This window comes from Lacerta agilis, chromosome 6 (genome assembly GCF_009819535.1).
Source record: "Lacerta agilis isolate rLacAgi1 chromosome 6, rLacAgi1.pri, whole genome shotgun sequence".
NCBI classification, from domain to species: Eukaryota; Metazoa; Chordata; class Lepidosauria; order Squamata; family Lacertidae; genus Lacerta; species Lacerta agilis.
Genome location: NC_046317.1, coordinates 73,263,335 through 73,277,642, shown reverse-complemented (window position 1 = coordinate 73,277,642; position 14,308 = coordinate 73,263,335). Strand labels below are relative to the sequence as shown.

General features: G+C 45.8%; 1 protein-coding gene across 1 annotated transcript; it reads right to left on the bottom strand.

Annotated features, from left to right (window-relative positions):
- Positions 1–2,711: 2,711 nt before the first annotated feature.
- LOC117048938 (neuritin-like) lies at positions 2,712–11,917 on the bottom strand. The gene is made up of 3 exons (XM_033153426.1): positions 11,780–11,917; positions 10,283–10,445; positions 2,712–2,957 (listed from the first exon to the last, which is right to left on the bottom strand). The coding sequence occupies exons 1-3, from the start codon at positions 11,820–11,822 to the stop codon at positions 2,732–2,734; spliced, it is 432 nt and encodes a 143-aa protein (XP_033009317.1). The 5' UTR covers positions 11,823–11,917; the 3' UTR covers positions 2,712–2,731.
- Between the last annotated feature and the right edge of the window lie 2,391 nt (positions 11,918–14,308).

Genomic DNA, 14,308 nt, shown 5'->3' with positions numbered 1-14,308 from the left:
AGCGGCTGTCATGCTGGCCACATGACCTGGAAGCTGTACACCAGCTCCCTCGGCCAGTAAAGCAAGTTGAGTGCTGCAACCCCAGAGTCATCCGCGACTGGACCTAACGGTCAGGGGTCCCTTTACCATTAGGATTTTTAAGAGCAAGAGAGAATATGGTTGAATTACAATGCTAAGCAGCGTCATATTGCAGAAGTCCCCCCACACTCCACAAAAAAGTATCTGGAGGATATGTTTGGATGGATTTCCAGGGTGTCCTCCTGTTTCTGCTCTTTTAAAGCCAAGGGCAACAGAGAAGCCATGTTTCTTAATTGACATGTCTCTAGCCCATGATGTCTAAAGTGGTGGTGGTGGGGGGAAGCTACCAGCTTTTCACAACAAAAGCTATTCTTGATTTAGGAGAGTGGAACTCACCCCCTCTCCTTCCTTACTTCACTGCATTCTTGAAGCAAGTACAAGTTCTAGTGATGGCCACCAACTTGCATGTCTTCCAAATTCATGGAGGCTAAAGCTTACCAATGGCTACAAACCATAATGGCTATGTACTACCTCCAGCATCACAAGTGCTATGCCTCTGAGTACCAGTTGTTTGGAGTCACAAGTCATCGTGTGCCCTGGTCTTGCTTTGGGGCTTCCCATAGGCATCTGGTTGGCCGCTGTAAGAACAGGATTCTGGACTAAAGAAGCCTTGGGTCTGATCCAGCAGGTCTCTTATGTACTTAAGCACTTTTCTCCTAGCCTAGCTCTGACACTGTGGGTGAGCTGGGCTGGGGACAAAAGCATTGGGGTCAACACCATGCAGGGAGGAAGAATAGGACAGGGTTCTGCTCCCCCGACTTGGATGTGCCTTTTGTAATTAAACCCAGGTTTCCTGTAGATGCTGCTTTAGACATGGATGAGGTGGTGCGTGAATAAACAAACATGGCTGCTCTCACCATCTTTCACTAGTCCTCAGCTGGCAGTGGCCATCGGCACTTTGTAGCTGTGCAGGATGCTCAGTATGAGACTGTCACCAGTCCCCACCTCCATTCTAGCATTCCTCCTATGTCTGTAATAGCTATGCCAAATTGGCAGGCAGAAATGAGGAAAGCCCTTGGATCGAGCAGGGCAGATGCTTTACAAGCCAAAGGTTTTAGGTCAACCCATGTTGCCTCTAGTTAAAGGGTTCTGGTAGCAGGTGGTGGGAAACTTCTGGAGAACCTAGAGAGCCACTGCCAGTCAAGAGTAGACTATACTGGGCCAAATGGGGAAATACAGTAGTCTGACTCATATGTTCATTACAAATTGATAGATGGAGTATGGAAGGGGCTACAAGCAATTGGGGTGGAGGCTGGTGGGTTGGCCAGCATGGTTAACACCAGTGGTGGGGATTGGATCTGGCCAGCAAGCTAGATCCAAAACTCTCACACACACTGTGGGCCACTTTGCCACATGAGCAGGGGGCTTGATGTCATATGATGTCAGGTGAATTTATTTCAAAGGAAGAATCGGGAGCACTTTTGCAGACGGGGCTTGAAGTCAATATTCCAAAGGCTTGAACGCCAATCTTCCTTTGAAACCTTGCCATTCAAGCTGCATCTGGAAGGGAAGACGAGCAGGCTTGACAGGCCTAATTAGGCTCATAAGCTTGAGGCTCTCCACTGCTGGTTTACACTATGCTAGAGAGGTGGAGAAACTCAAATGGGTCTTAGAGCAACAGGTATGTTACGCACAACTACTCTGCTAACAGGGCTGGAATACTGCCAAATTGCAGGAGATCACTCTCAACCTCAAACACGTTCAGACATATCCCTCAGTTTCGGAAGCACTGACAGCACACTTACTCTTTTCTTGCATCACATCTTGGGAAATGAAGAAAAAGTGGTTTTCGGGAGGAGGATTGACAGTGTACGTTGATCCCTTGTAAATGTGTGCAAAGCCAGCATGAGTTCCTTCTTTGGCACTCAGGTCCTGTTTGTTGGCTTCCCACAGGCAACTGGCTGGCCAATGTAAGAACAAGATGCTAGAAGGCCCTTGGCCTGATCCATATATTCTTATGTAGCCCTGAGGTTCTATCCACCGGCTTTAGGTCAGAGCTCTTGATCAGCACCTGAAACCACAATCCAACATAATATAGTGCCATTTATCTTACCATTCTTGTACAATCATTTGTCCAAAAAACACCTTACAAACAGGTGTGTAACCTGATTAGCATATTAAAATGGCAGAGTGTCAGTAGAGATTTTAGGGATTGTTCCAGAGATGGAATGCAACCATTTGAATTCATTTCTCTGGGGAAATCTGTTCCTGGTGGTTTCTAAGAGCTCAAACTGCCCTTTTTAGTTCCCTAATATTTACTGTTCTAGGAGGTTGTTCTGGATACTGTCCTTAGGAATAGTTGCGTAGGTGTGGGAAGAGATCAACACAATAGTTTGATTGGTAGTTTTATCAAAGAACATCCAAAACAGCAGACCAAAATAAGGAAATTAGGGGTGTCCCTTCGCTTGTGCTGCCATTTCCTCCAAGTTCAGTGGTTTAAAGCTGAGATTCACAAGCAACTTCTCGTGGGCAAAGTCAAACTGGAACACTTGCCAGGCTTGTTCTTGACAACCCAGAACTCTGGAAAATGCAGTGGATTTCCCTCCATATTTATAATGTAACCAAGCATTCACTAAACAAACACAAAACCCCTAACAGTATTTATCAAAGATCTGGAAATAAATATATGTACATATGTGCAGAGTGGTTCCCTTTATAAATTAAGCCAAGTGACCATCAAGGTGATGCTTAACAGCGAAATAGATGGAAACTGCAAGGAGCTGAAATTCTGGGAGTTGCTGGAGGCACAGAGGTCAAAAAGGCTCCCTTGGAATTTGATTTTCCTAGATTCCTTTTTCAACATCTCCCAGATAGTTGCTGCCTCCCTCTGGCACTCCCAAAGGGCAGCCACGGCACAGGTGTGAAACTCTTCCCAATACCTGCAGCAGGAGAAAGAGAAGACTTAGTTTCTTTTCATAAAACAAAGAAGCCACAGTTAGAAACCACTTATTTGTAAAGCAGAACATATAGCAGGAATCATCAATGCAGTGCCTGTGGGTGCTCACCAATAGCTCTTATGGGACCCATGAAATGTTGCAGTAAATATACCCTCAAAAAATCCACAACCCACAAAAAGGCTTCAAGGCTTGGCCTCTCGTATGCTCCCTACAGCAGCCATTTTGTGTAAAGCCACACCCCCATGCCAGCCATTTTGTTACTGGCACCCATGGCACTCAAAATGTTCACTGGCTCAAAGAGGTTGTCCACCCCGACATAAACCCTGAATGGTTGGTTGGTTGGTTGGTTGGTGAACAGAGTAGGCACTGTTCCAGCCTTCTCAATGTGATTCTGTCCACCTTAGAGGAAGAAAAAAGGGACAATCCAAGTCGTCTAGCAGCACTTCTGTGATATACTCACATGACTGCCATGAATATGAATTCATGATCCCTGTGCCAAATTTATCCCCATAGGAACAAGTTCTTCTATAGGCAGTCCTTCCTGAATAACTCCTAGGATACCTAACATTTTGCTTCTGTGCATACGAATGCAGTCTAAATGAGGAATATTAGGATGGATGTTGGAAGAACCAAATTTCAGGATGCCTAAGCAGTTTTCATACAGGATAGGATACCCTGAGAAGGTTGATCTAGCTCAAGGGTGGAGACCTTCAGGTCCTGGGAATGAATGTGGTCCTCCAAACCTCTCTCCAGGCCTCACCTCCTCTCCAGCCACCCTCTCTAGCTGGCCCTGCTCCATACCCTCCTCGAGTGTTTTTGCCTGGCTGGAATGTGTCTTTGAATGCTGATAATGCCTCTTGCTGGATGGAGAGGGATGTGTAAGTGCACAAACTAGCCTACCATGTAAAATTGACATCAGTTTCTCCACCCACTTTTGCCTCTGGCCCCGCCCACCACAAGCGCTCAAAACAGGGTGCACACTAAATTGTTGGTTAACCAGTTCCTGTTCTTCCAATGAATACATGGATTCCAGACTAAGTAGCTTGAGCTATAATGGATTTTTTAAAAGGGGGCGGAAGCGGGACATAGGACAGAGTCCCAACTGTACTCCCTTGCTAGGCTGTTACTGTAATAGCTGCACTGTGAAAGTGAATTGTATCCTTTTTCTGGCCTTGCTGAAACATTTTCCTTCTGGAAATGTTTGATTGTGATGTTACAATGGGTCCCTCCAGACGTCCTTTTTATTGTGCATTCATGATTATTTGTGCCCATGATTGTATCAGTGAGGTTATATGTGATCTCACTTTCAGTGCTATTTGTAATAATAATAATAATAATAATAATAATAATAATAATAATAATATATTTATACCCCGCCCATCTGGTTAGGTTTCCCCAGCAACCATTTCTCGGTGGACATCCTGCTTTGTTTGCAATCGGTGCATGTCCTGGAATCCTGTAACTTTATCCTGTAACCACAAATGTACAAGGGTATTTGCTCCACTTTCAATGTGCTGTTGCACAAGAGTGCCTCTCCAGATAGCAGTAAGGTGGTAATATTGGGGAAGTGTCACTGAACATCTAATAAAGCTGAATGTGTGGATGGTCCACTATAAATCCATCACTAATGCACAACTATTGCATTAATGACATGTTGCCGAACACACCCACCAAAAACCCACTAGTCTTTCTCACATTAGTGGAGCATTTTGCCCAAAGCGGACCCTGGTTATACAAAAAGCATATTTTGTCCAAGGCATCCTTACACAATCATGAAACAAGGCTGGTATGTGTGTGTCTGTGTGCATAAAATCTCAGAGAACATTTATCTGATTGCCAGCTGTAAAGAGCTCATTAAATAGAACTATTGTGGCAGAATAAATGTCCTGAGATAATAATGAGAGAAGCTACTGCCAAACAAGGTAAACTCATTTTGCCTTATAACAAGCCTTGCCTCTGAAACCTGCAACTGCATAATTGCAGGGGGCAAAGGAGAAATTTAGTGAGTTAACAGCTAAAAATTATCTGACTTCAACAAAGACAGGAAGAGCGAGGCATGAAAACTGAAGTGTCTACTTTGAAGGACATTTTTTGTCTGTATTTGTTTCTCTTCACTCTTTCTCCCCCACCCTTCCCCATCTCAGTTGGGTAATCACAATCCCCAGCATGCTTCAGTTTTTGCAGCCTCCATCTGTTCACAAACACAGGCCATAATCACATGACCTGTCAGCGTTCGACTCTGGGGGAATGTTGCACAACTAAAACCAAACAACAAATACAATCAATTTCATAGCAGTCTGCTTTCTGAGGCATCAGTTATTATGATCTCCATATCTGTCACTGACCAGTCTTTTCTCACTAGCAGAGAGAGAGAGAAAGAAGCGTGGAACAGGAACATCATGGGAAGACAGTATTGTTTTAATTCCATTATAGCAGGAAAGAATGGCAGGGCATATCCAGGATGGCAGTAACTCAGGTCTTGCAGCACAATGATAGGTTGTGTATATTTTGCATTAAAGCAAAACGAAACGAGAAAGCCTAACTCCACATCAACAAAATGTGAATCCAATGGTCTGTATAAAGGATGTTAATTAAGGCTTGCATATGCTTATATAGTTTGCTTCATTAATTTTGCTTCTCCAGTTCATTAAAAGGGGCAAAGATACAGATAGGGAGAGTGCTGAAGAAGCCCTGGTTTCCGACCCAATAAAATATGTCTTCCCCATAGTTTCTGATATTTCATCCTTTGTGGTGAACACATTTTCAGATCCAACTTCATAATCTTTTAAGGGCTAGAAATTTCAATAAAAGTTGAGGTTCTCTTGGTGCTGAATGTGCTTAGTACTAAATTTCACATGTGTACAGGTTAAGCACACAGAACCTCTAAATATATGTATACAGCCCTGATCTGGACCCATTTCCTAATTCTTAAAACATGTTTGATTCTGTATAGGCTGTTGTTGTTTATGTACTGATTTGTTGTGAAAAGTGGGGGGGGGGGCTTGTTCCCAGGTAAGCGCAGTTAGGGTTGCATCTGAACAAATTAAATCACCCCACACCATCACCATGGGAACCCTCGCCTGCAATCTAAAGTGGTACAGCCCAGATACAAAGTTTTACATTAGTACCTCAGTGAGGTAATTCTCCTAAGAAAATGAGCAAAAATGTGTGTGGGGGGGTAGAGCTTGGAGATCACTCCTACGGAGAATGAGAGCTGCCCTTTAGCTATACCACAGAGAGTTAGAAAGTGGGGTTTAAAAACAGCAGTAAGAATCTGGTGTGTGGCTGAGCTTGCTTGCTCGCAGTGATTAAGAAATTAAACTACAAATAGGAAGTCCCCAGTTGGACTCTCAGCCTCATTCCTCTCCACTTGTAATATGGGGGCTAATATAGGGCCCTACCTCATTCCAAAGGAAACACAAACCCTGGGTGAGCGCCTGTAACCTCGAACTGCTCAGAGATTGGGGTAGTGTGTAGTATTATTACAATGACTATTCCCAAGGCTCGAACTCCAATTCAGGCACATTGCCCCTTAGAGGTCATCTTCCCTTCATCTTCCCTCATAGAATCATAGAGTTGGAAGAGACCACAAGGGCCATCCAGTCCAACCCCCTGCCAAGCAGGAAACACCATCAAAGCATTCCTGACAGATGGCTGTCAAGCCTCTGCTTAAAGACCTCCAAAGAAGGAGACTCCACCACACTCCTTGGTAGCAAATTCCACTGCCGAACAGCTCTCACTGTCAGGAAGTTCTTCCTAATGTTTAGGTGGAATCTTCTTTCTTGTAGTTTGAATCCATTGCTCTGTGTCCGCTTCTCTGGAGCAGCAGAAAACAACCTTTCACCCTCCTCTATATGACATCCTTTTATATATTTGAACATGGCTATCATATCACCCCTTAACCTTCTCTTCTCCAGGCTAAACATACCCAGCTCCCTAAGCCGTTCCTCATAAGGCATTGTTTCCAGGCCTTTGACCATTTTGGTTGCCCTCTTCTGGACATGTTCCAGCTTGTCAGTATCCTTCTTGAACTGTGGTGCCCAGAACTGGACACAGTATTCCAGGTGAGGTCTGACCAGAGCAGAATACAGTGGTACTATTACTTCCCTTGATCTAGACGCTATACTCCTATTGATGCAGCCCAGAATTGCATTGGCTTTTTTAGCTGCTGCATCACACTGTTGACTCATGTCAAGTTTGTGGTCTACCAAGACTCCTAGATCCTTTTCACATGTACTGCTCTCAAGCCAGGTGTCACCCATCCTGTATTTGTGCCTTTCAATTTTTTTGCCCAAGTGTAGTACTTTACATTTCTCCTTGTTAAAATTCATCTTCTTTGCTTTGGCCCAGTTGTCTAATCCAAGACTTTCTTGTCTTCTTCATTAACCTCCTGCCCAACCCTACAATATGTCTTTGCCCTCTCCCTAATCTGGCTTCTCCTTTTGCCAGTTCCTTATTCTTATTTATTGCTTTTTCAGCCTTTCTAATCTCAGCATCTTTTCTCTTGGGGGGCTAGCTGGTTTTGTGCCTTTCCAGAGCTTCGCCTCTTCCTTGATTGCATTCCTGGACAATGGCACCCATTTATCTCAGCAAACTTTTTATCTCTTCCATCTCCCTTGCTCACTTTTAATCAGGCCCAGACCTGCTCCGGGCTGAGCTGCTTGACACTTTGGTACCTGGTTGCCTCCCCATCTATCCTGATTTGATTACAAGTAAACAAATGGCTGCATATCCACCTTAACCTCAAGCTTCTCACTTTGAAGCTGCCCCTCCTTGGAAAGGCCAAATGCATTCAAGACTGACATGTGCCTTTTTTTAGGCCTCTGCCCCGAATCAGTGCATTTCATTGATTATTACTATCCATAATTATTACCACATGTTTTATTTATTTGTTTGCAAGCTCTCTCACCCACCTATCACCATAAGGGTTACAACTATAGAAAAGACAATTATAAAAACAGATTAAACAATGGCAATGATAAAAACAACAACAACATGGAAACATTCTAAATGGAAAAGAACAGATGCAGAAGACTTTATACATGTGTGTTGCATCATCCCAGCAATGCAAGGCATAGCTCCTAGATCCTATTATCCTGATAAGCAACTGAGGGACAACCTAGACTCCCTATTCCGCCAATGCCATTATCCCAACTTAAATCTCCCTATCTCCTGAAGTCTCCTCTCAACTGCAGTGGGACAAAAGATTAATAATAATAATAATAATAATAATAATAATAATAATAATTTATTTGTACCCCACCCATCTGACTGGGTTGCCCCAGCCACTCTGGGTGGCTTCTAGCATATATAAAATCATAATGAAACATTAAACTTTTAAAGGCTTCCTTGTACAGGGCTGTCTTCAGACGTTTCCTAAATGCTATATAATTACTCATCTCCTTAACATCAGTGGGGCATTCCACAGGGTTGGTGCCACTGCCAATAAGGCCCTCTGCCTGGTTCCCTGTAGCTTCACATATGGGTATCTGTCTACCCTCCCCCCGCCCCCCGCAGCTAATATCACCTCTGAAGGATAGAAGTGGGGCCTAATTTCATGATGCTCATCTGAATCAACAGTTCAGAGGAATAAGAGTAAGATCACTCCGGCCTCCATGTCACCTCTGACACCACAATGCTACACCCCTTCCCAAGGTAATAATATTTATATCTTGTTTTTAGAATATTTATAAGCCATCTTGATGAGCAGAAACCTTCCCAGTGGGCAACTTAATCATAGGATCCTTTAAACTGTATCCCCACACTTTCCAAATTGGGGGTGGGTGGGAATCCCAGATCCCCCAAACTGTGTAGGTCCCCAACCCCACTTTTCTTGAGAACTGGGTTTGTTGCCCAAGAGCTCCAAATCTGCTTTAATTGTGTGACCTGAATTTGCCAGTGTGTGTGATTAAATCCCACTTGAAAAGAGTGACTGTTTGCATGCACTCTTGAAAGTTTCTCAGGCATATCTCTGCCTCTGGTGGAGGCTTCAAGCCTCTGTGAGGGTAGAACATGGCAGCTGGTCTCTCTGTGGTTCCTTCTCCCTTCCTCCTTTTCTATATGCTCTCCAATCCTCTCCCAATCTTTTCGGAATCTCCTCAGGCATGATCCTCCTCCCTCTTCCTTCAACATCTCCTCAGACCACCTTCTCGTATAATAGCTCCTGAGGGCTGCCACCCCTGGGCTATGCTTTATAGGCATCCCACAAGAAGGGGGGGCATAGGGTTGCAAAGTTACCAGGGACTCTGCCCCATGTGCCGCTGAAGCAGTCCAGGAGGGGATAAACAGGATCAGAGGGGAACACTTTTCCTCCTGTATTAATTACCCATCAGAGGGCTGTGAAGAGGGCAGAAATCCTTACAACCTTAGAAGGGGGAAACTGAGATATGGGGTGTGTGCATCTAATCGCAAGGCTTCCTAACCCCAATTTCTCTGGACTGAAGGCATGCCACATGCTTCCTTTCAGCCTAACGGGCACATAGCAGATGGAGCAGTTATAGCCTACCCATGCTCTTTTCTCAGACATCCGTGTGTATATTAAACAAGCCAATGTAAGAACACACAAATCTCCTTTATACCAAATCAGACCATTGGTCCATCAAGCTCAGTATTGTCTACACTGACCGGCAGCTGCTCTCCAGGGTTTTAAATCTGTCTTTCCAACCCTAACTAGAGATGTTGGGGATTGAATCTGGGGCCTTTCTGCATGCAGAGCAGACTGCTCTACCACTGAGCTATAGTGGTGCCCCTGGGTACAGTGTGCGTCGTGTGTGCGTGGTGACGTCATGATGCACGACACGGCACCCCTCGCTGGCCCGCCCCTCAACTCCGCAACTCCGCCCAGGGCCCACCAGCAGCAGGAAGCGAGAACTTCGCAAAGTGCCGGCCGAGCGAGCGAGCGAGCCGAGCCGAGCCCCGCCATGCCGAGTGAGGTTTTTGCCGGGCGGCGGGGCTAGGCTTGGGAATCGCCAGTCACGGGGGTGGGCCCCCAAGTGTCACCCCCTCCAGGGTGGAAACCGGGGTGGCCCACCCCCCAACACCCTGCCCTTTCTCTGCCCCTGCCTGGATATGCAGGAAAATGTACCTACTGTCTGTGTGGAGTCTCATTTTCCTGTCCTAGATGTGGAGTAGATATGGAGTCACCCACTTAATTATGGGTGAGGTCTATGTTTGGAGTATTTAGAAAATATCTGGGGAGTACTTGACACCCAAATTCACAGTGGAGAACAGGAACTGGGGGAGAGTAGCACTGAATCTGGAAGCAAGATGTGTCAGCGATAGATGGATGGTGTTATGTGCATGCTCACCCGCAGACAGCATACAGTCCTTGCATCTGGTCCCTTTCATCTTCCTCCTCCTCTTCTTCCTCATAGCTGGCCATATTTTCTCCTAGTTTTAAGATGCAGTCAGATAAATCTTGGTAAATGTTTTCACACTGGGCTTCTGCAGTCAGTGACCTTAGCAGGTACCCTGCAAATGGAAAGGGGATCCATGTAACTTAATAGAATCATAGAATGGTAGTGTTGGAAGGGATCCCAAGGGTCATCTAGTCCAACCCCCTGCAATGCAGGAGTCACAACTGAAGCATCTATGGCATGGCCATCTGACCTCTGCTTAAAAGCACAGTCTACCACCTTCTGATTGAGTTTGTTCCCCTGTCAAACAGCTCATGATGCAAGGAATCTCCTTCGGACACCCTCAGTTAATTTTTTTTTACTTGATTTATTTGATTTAGGGGAAAGCAGTTGCCCTCCTGCCTGCCCCCCGACTATGCCCATGCCCCACAGAGGTGTTGTGAGGATAATATGGCAGAAAGGGGACCATTAATTCTACCCTGAACTCTTTGGAGATCAGGCAGCATAAAAATGTAGGTGAGGAATATTTACAATGGAAGGTGAAATGTGACCTGCCCTGAATTTGGTTGTCTGCATTTGCAGAACCTTACAAAGTGAGCTCAGAATCATAAATTGTAGAGTTGGAAGGGACCCTGGGGATCATCTAGTCCAACCCCCTGCAATGCAGGAATATGTGGCTGTCCCATATGGGGATCGAACTTGCAGCCTTGGCATTATGAGCACCACACTCTATCCAACAGAGCCATCTAGCCCATGCAATACATGTCTAATACACGACCTGTTCATTTTGATGTTTCCTCTGGAGCTACTGCCAAGTATTTAAACATGCCTATAACTGGAGCTTGCCAACTTCCCTGCCCCGAGCTCCTATGCCTTTAACAACTACCCAAGATGCAGGCATTTAGCAGGGGGAGCTTCTCCCATCATTTCCTCTCTGTAGGGGAGGGAGTGTATTATAATTTTTGCCTGAAAGGTTGTTTTTAATAACTACACAGGAGCACTGCCTGAAAAAAACAGTTGGCAACCTACTTAGGGCACAGCCGAGATTTTATGTCCCCTTTTACCGAGGTTCAAAGCAGACCGAGGCTTAAAAGAAATGCGAGGCGGTAGCTAACTAACCCTTAGAACTAGATACAGGTGGGTAGCCGTGTTGGTCTGCCATAGTCGAAACAAAATAGAAAATTCTTTCCAGTAGCACCTTAGAGACCAACTGAGTTTGTTCTTGGTATGAGCTTTCGTGTGCATGCACACGAAAGCTCACACCAAGAACAAACTCAGTTGGTCTCTAAGGTGCTACTGGAAAGAATTTTCTATTTCCTTAGAACTAGAGGGTGCGCATCTCCGGGATGAAGAGAAAGGACTTTCAGCTGCGCTCGTTACTGAGCACCATGATGCGGACCCTCTCCAAATCGAAGCACGACCCCCTACTCTGGGAAGGCTTGTACTCACCCAGCGCGACGAGTAGGAGCGCCGTGCCCATTCGCTGTCCCATAGCCGCCGCCTCCAGCTGCCGCCGCCCTGCTCAGGGGCTCCGGCTGGACTCCACCCCTGACATCAACAACAGCATGCCCCCAGGAAGCCCATTCCCCCCCACCAGCAGCACCCACACAGGCGCCTCTTTAGCCTTCCTCCTCCCGCTGAGGAAGCAAGTCGGCGCAGGCGATCGCCGAGGTAACTTCGAGGGCTCAGCTGGCTCAGGCGCCCGGCGAGCCTTGCAAGTGCTCAGCTCCCTCCTCCCGCGCCCTCCCGGGGAGAGTCTGCTCAGTCCATCTGGAGACGCCACTTTCCCCTCCAGCTGCCTCCCGGGAGCCCAGACCCCTTTCTCCTTTCTCCCCCTGCCGAGAAAGGTGGTTTAGTCCAGGAAGGCGCAGCCACCACGCTTACCGGGGGAGAAAACGGGGGTCTGTCCCTTGCCATGCTTTGGTGTTTAGCAGATGATGTGAGAAGGGGCTAGTTTGACGCTTGCAGAGTGAAAAGTGTCTCTTGTAGGGAGGGAGTTCTCTCTCTCGGGCTGCATGTGGGCAAAACAATCCTAGGAATCGCTCGGTCCTAGTAGGGCTTCCTTCCAAATAACTGTGCGCAGAGGATTTCATCCTGAAGCATTTGAAGTGGAAATCTGGGCGGATATTTTTAAAATCCGGACTAGCAACATCTGAAAGGCCACAGACGCCTCACCCCAATTCACACACGTGTGCCCTGGCTAGTAGAATAGAGAGGGACTTTCTTTCTCATCATATGGCAGAAGATTTACTCCAGGAAGCAACAGTGGGTGGCTTGAGAGTGGATGACTTCTGCTAAAAAATAAAACCAGGTCAGCTTTCTTCCCTAACCTGGCACTCTGCAGATGTTTTTGACTATAACTCCCATCAGCATCTGGAGAACACCAAGTTGGGGAATGTTGGGCTGGGTTTGCTACTTTTAGAAACTTGTCTGTGAAACTGACACAATGGCAAGCCCTGCTTGAGGATATTGAAAAGTTCTTTGCTCAGCAAAACAAAATAAAAAATTCTTTCCAGTAGCACCTTAGAGACCAACTAAGTTTGTTCTTGGTATGAGCTTTCGTGTGCATGCACGCTTCTTCAGCTCTGAAGACAATAAAGAACTTAGGGTCTGGGTGTCGCAAAACCTCAAGATTAACAGTTTTATATGTATTTTCTAGGATTTAACTCATAACTTTCAAAGTCTTTGTGACTGCATCCTTTTCATATATCCAAGGTTAAAGGGGTCCCTTCCTACCCAATGATTGCTCTCAGTATAAGAATGTTGGTCTCTGCTCCTATGTCTTAAACAGTAGCTTCGTGCTTAAACTCCACGAAGTGAAAAGTTTCACTGGCTTATTTTTGCAGATCAAGCTGCTGTTAAAGACACAAGAGCAGCATGCTAGGCTATTGTGATGTTTATTCCCCTTTTTCTTGCCAGCTGGCAGCCCTATTCTGAGGGTGTTTTTGCATAAGGTGCTTAAAATCACACTTGAGCTTCTTCGGTGCTATTTCTGTCCCAAGTGAGTGATGCTGATGTAGGAGAGAAATCAATTGTACATTCTGGTCCAAGCAATCACATTGGACAGGAAGCACTTTAGCTTCTCATGTGTAAATACCCTAAAATGCTGGACAGTTTTGAAAGTGTTGTTGGACACTTGGGACATTTTTGTCCCATTCATTTATTGATGAATAGCATACACATTGCGCTTGGTTGTCTAGCAAGCACTCAGATGTGTAAAGGAGTATCAGCTCCCCAGGACAAATGGAGTTACATAATCCCACAGCTCCATCTCAAACAGTGACTGCAAAACTCAAACTTGAGGCTCTTTGGCAACTACCAAGTGTTTTTTCAGCCCCTGCTTGAGACCTGGCTTGTATGCTCAGTAGTCATCAGCCATCAGCACTAATTGAAGAAAACGCATTCTAACCATCAAAGCTCATTGAGCAGCTTCCTTGAGCTGAGCGCCAACTTTATTATTATTTTATTTATTGCATTTATACCCCACATTTCTTCCAAGAAGTTCCAAGTGGTGTTGATGCTTTTGCCTCTCTAAATTTTTGTTGTTGTTCAGTTGTTCAGTCGTGTCCGACTCTTCGTGACCCCATGGACCAGAGCACGCCAGGCACGCCTATCCTTCACTGCCTCTCGCAGTTTGGCCAAACTCATGTTAGTAGCTTCGAGAACACTGTCCAACCATCTCATCCTCTGTCGTCCCCTTCTCCATGTGCCCTCCATCTTTCCCAACATCAGGGTCTTTTCCCTGCGAGGTTGCTTAGGCTAAGAGATTATGAATGGCCCAAGATCGCCCAGTGGGCTTCATGCCCAAGCAGGATTTTAACCCTGGTGTCCCTGTTCCCAATCCAATACTTAGGACCACTATACCACACTACAACATCAACTGATAATAAACAACTTGGGACCTGGCTGTCTGAAGGACCACCTTCTTCCATACAAGCCTACACATATGTAAAGAACTCCAGGAAAGGTCCCCCCCCC

Bases quoted from the DNA above. Each gene is read 5' to 3' on its own strand.
- LOC117048938 (XM_033153426.1), bottom strand. From the start codon at position 11,822: ATGGGACAGCGAATGGGCACGGCGCTCCTACTCGTCGCGCTGG. The intron at 10,446-11,779 runs GTGAGTACAAGC...TTCCATTTGCAG, and splicing joins GCTCCTACTCGTCGCGCTGG to GGTACCTGCTAAGGTCACTG. The intron at 2,958-10,282 runs GTGAGCATGCAC...CTCCTGCTGCAG, and splicing joins GGACTGTATGCTGTCTGCGG to GTATTGGGAAGAGTTTCACA.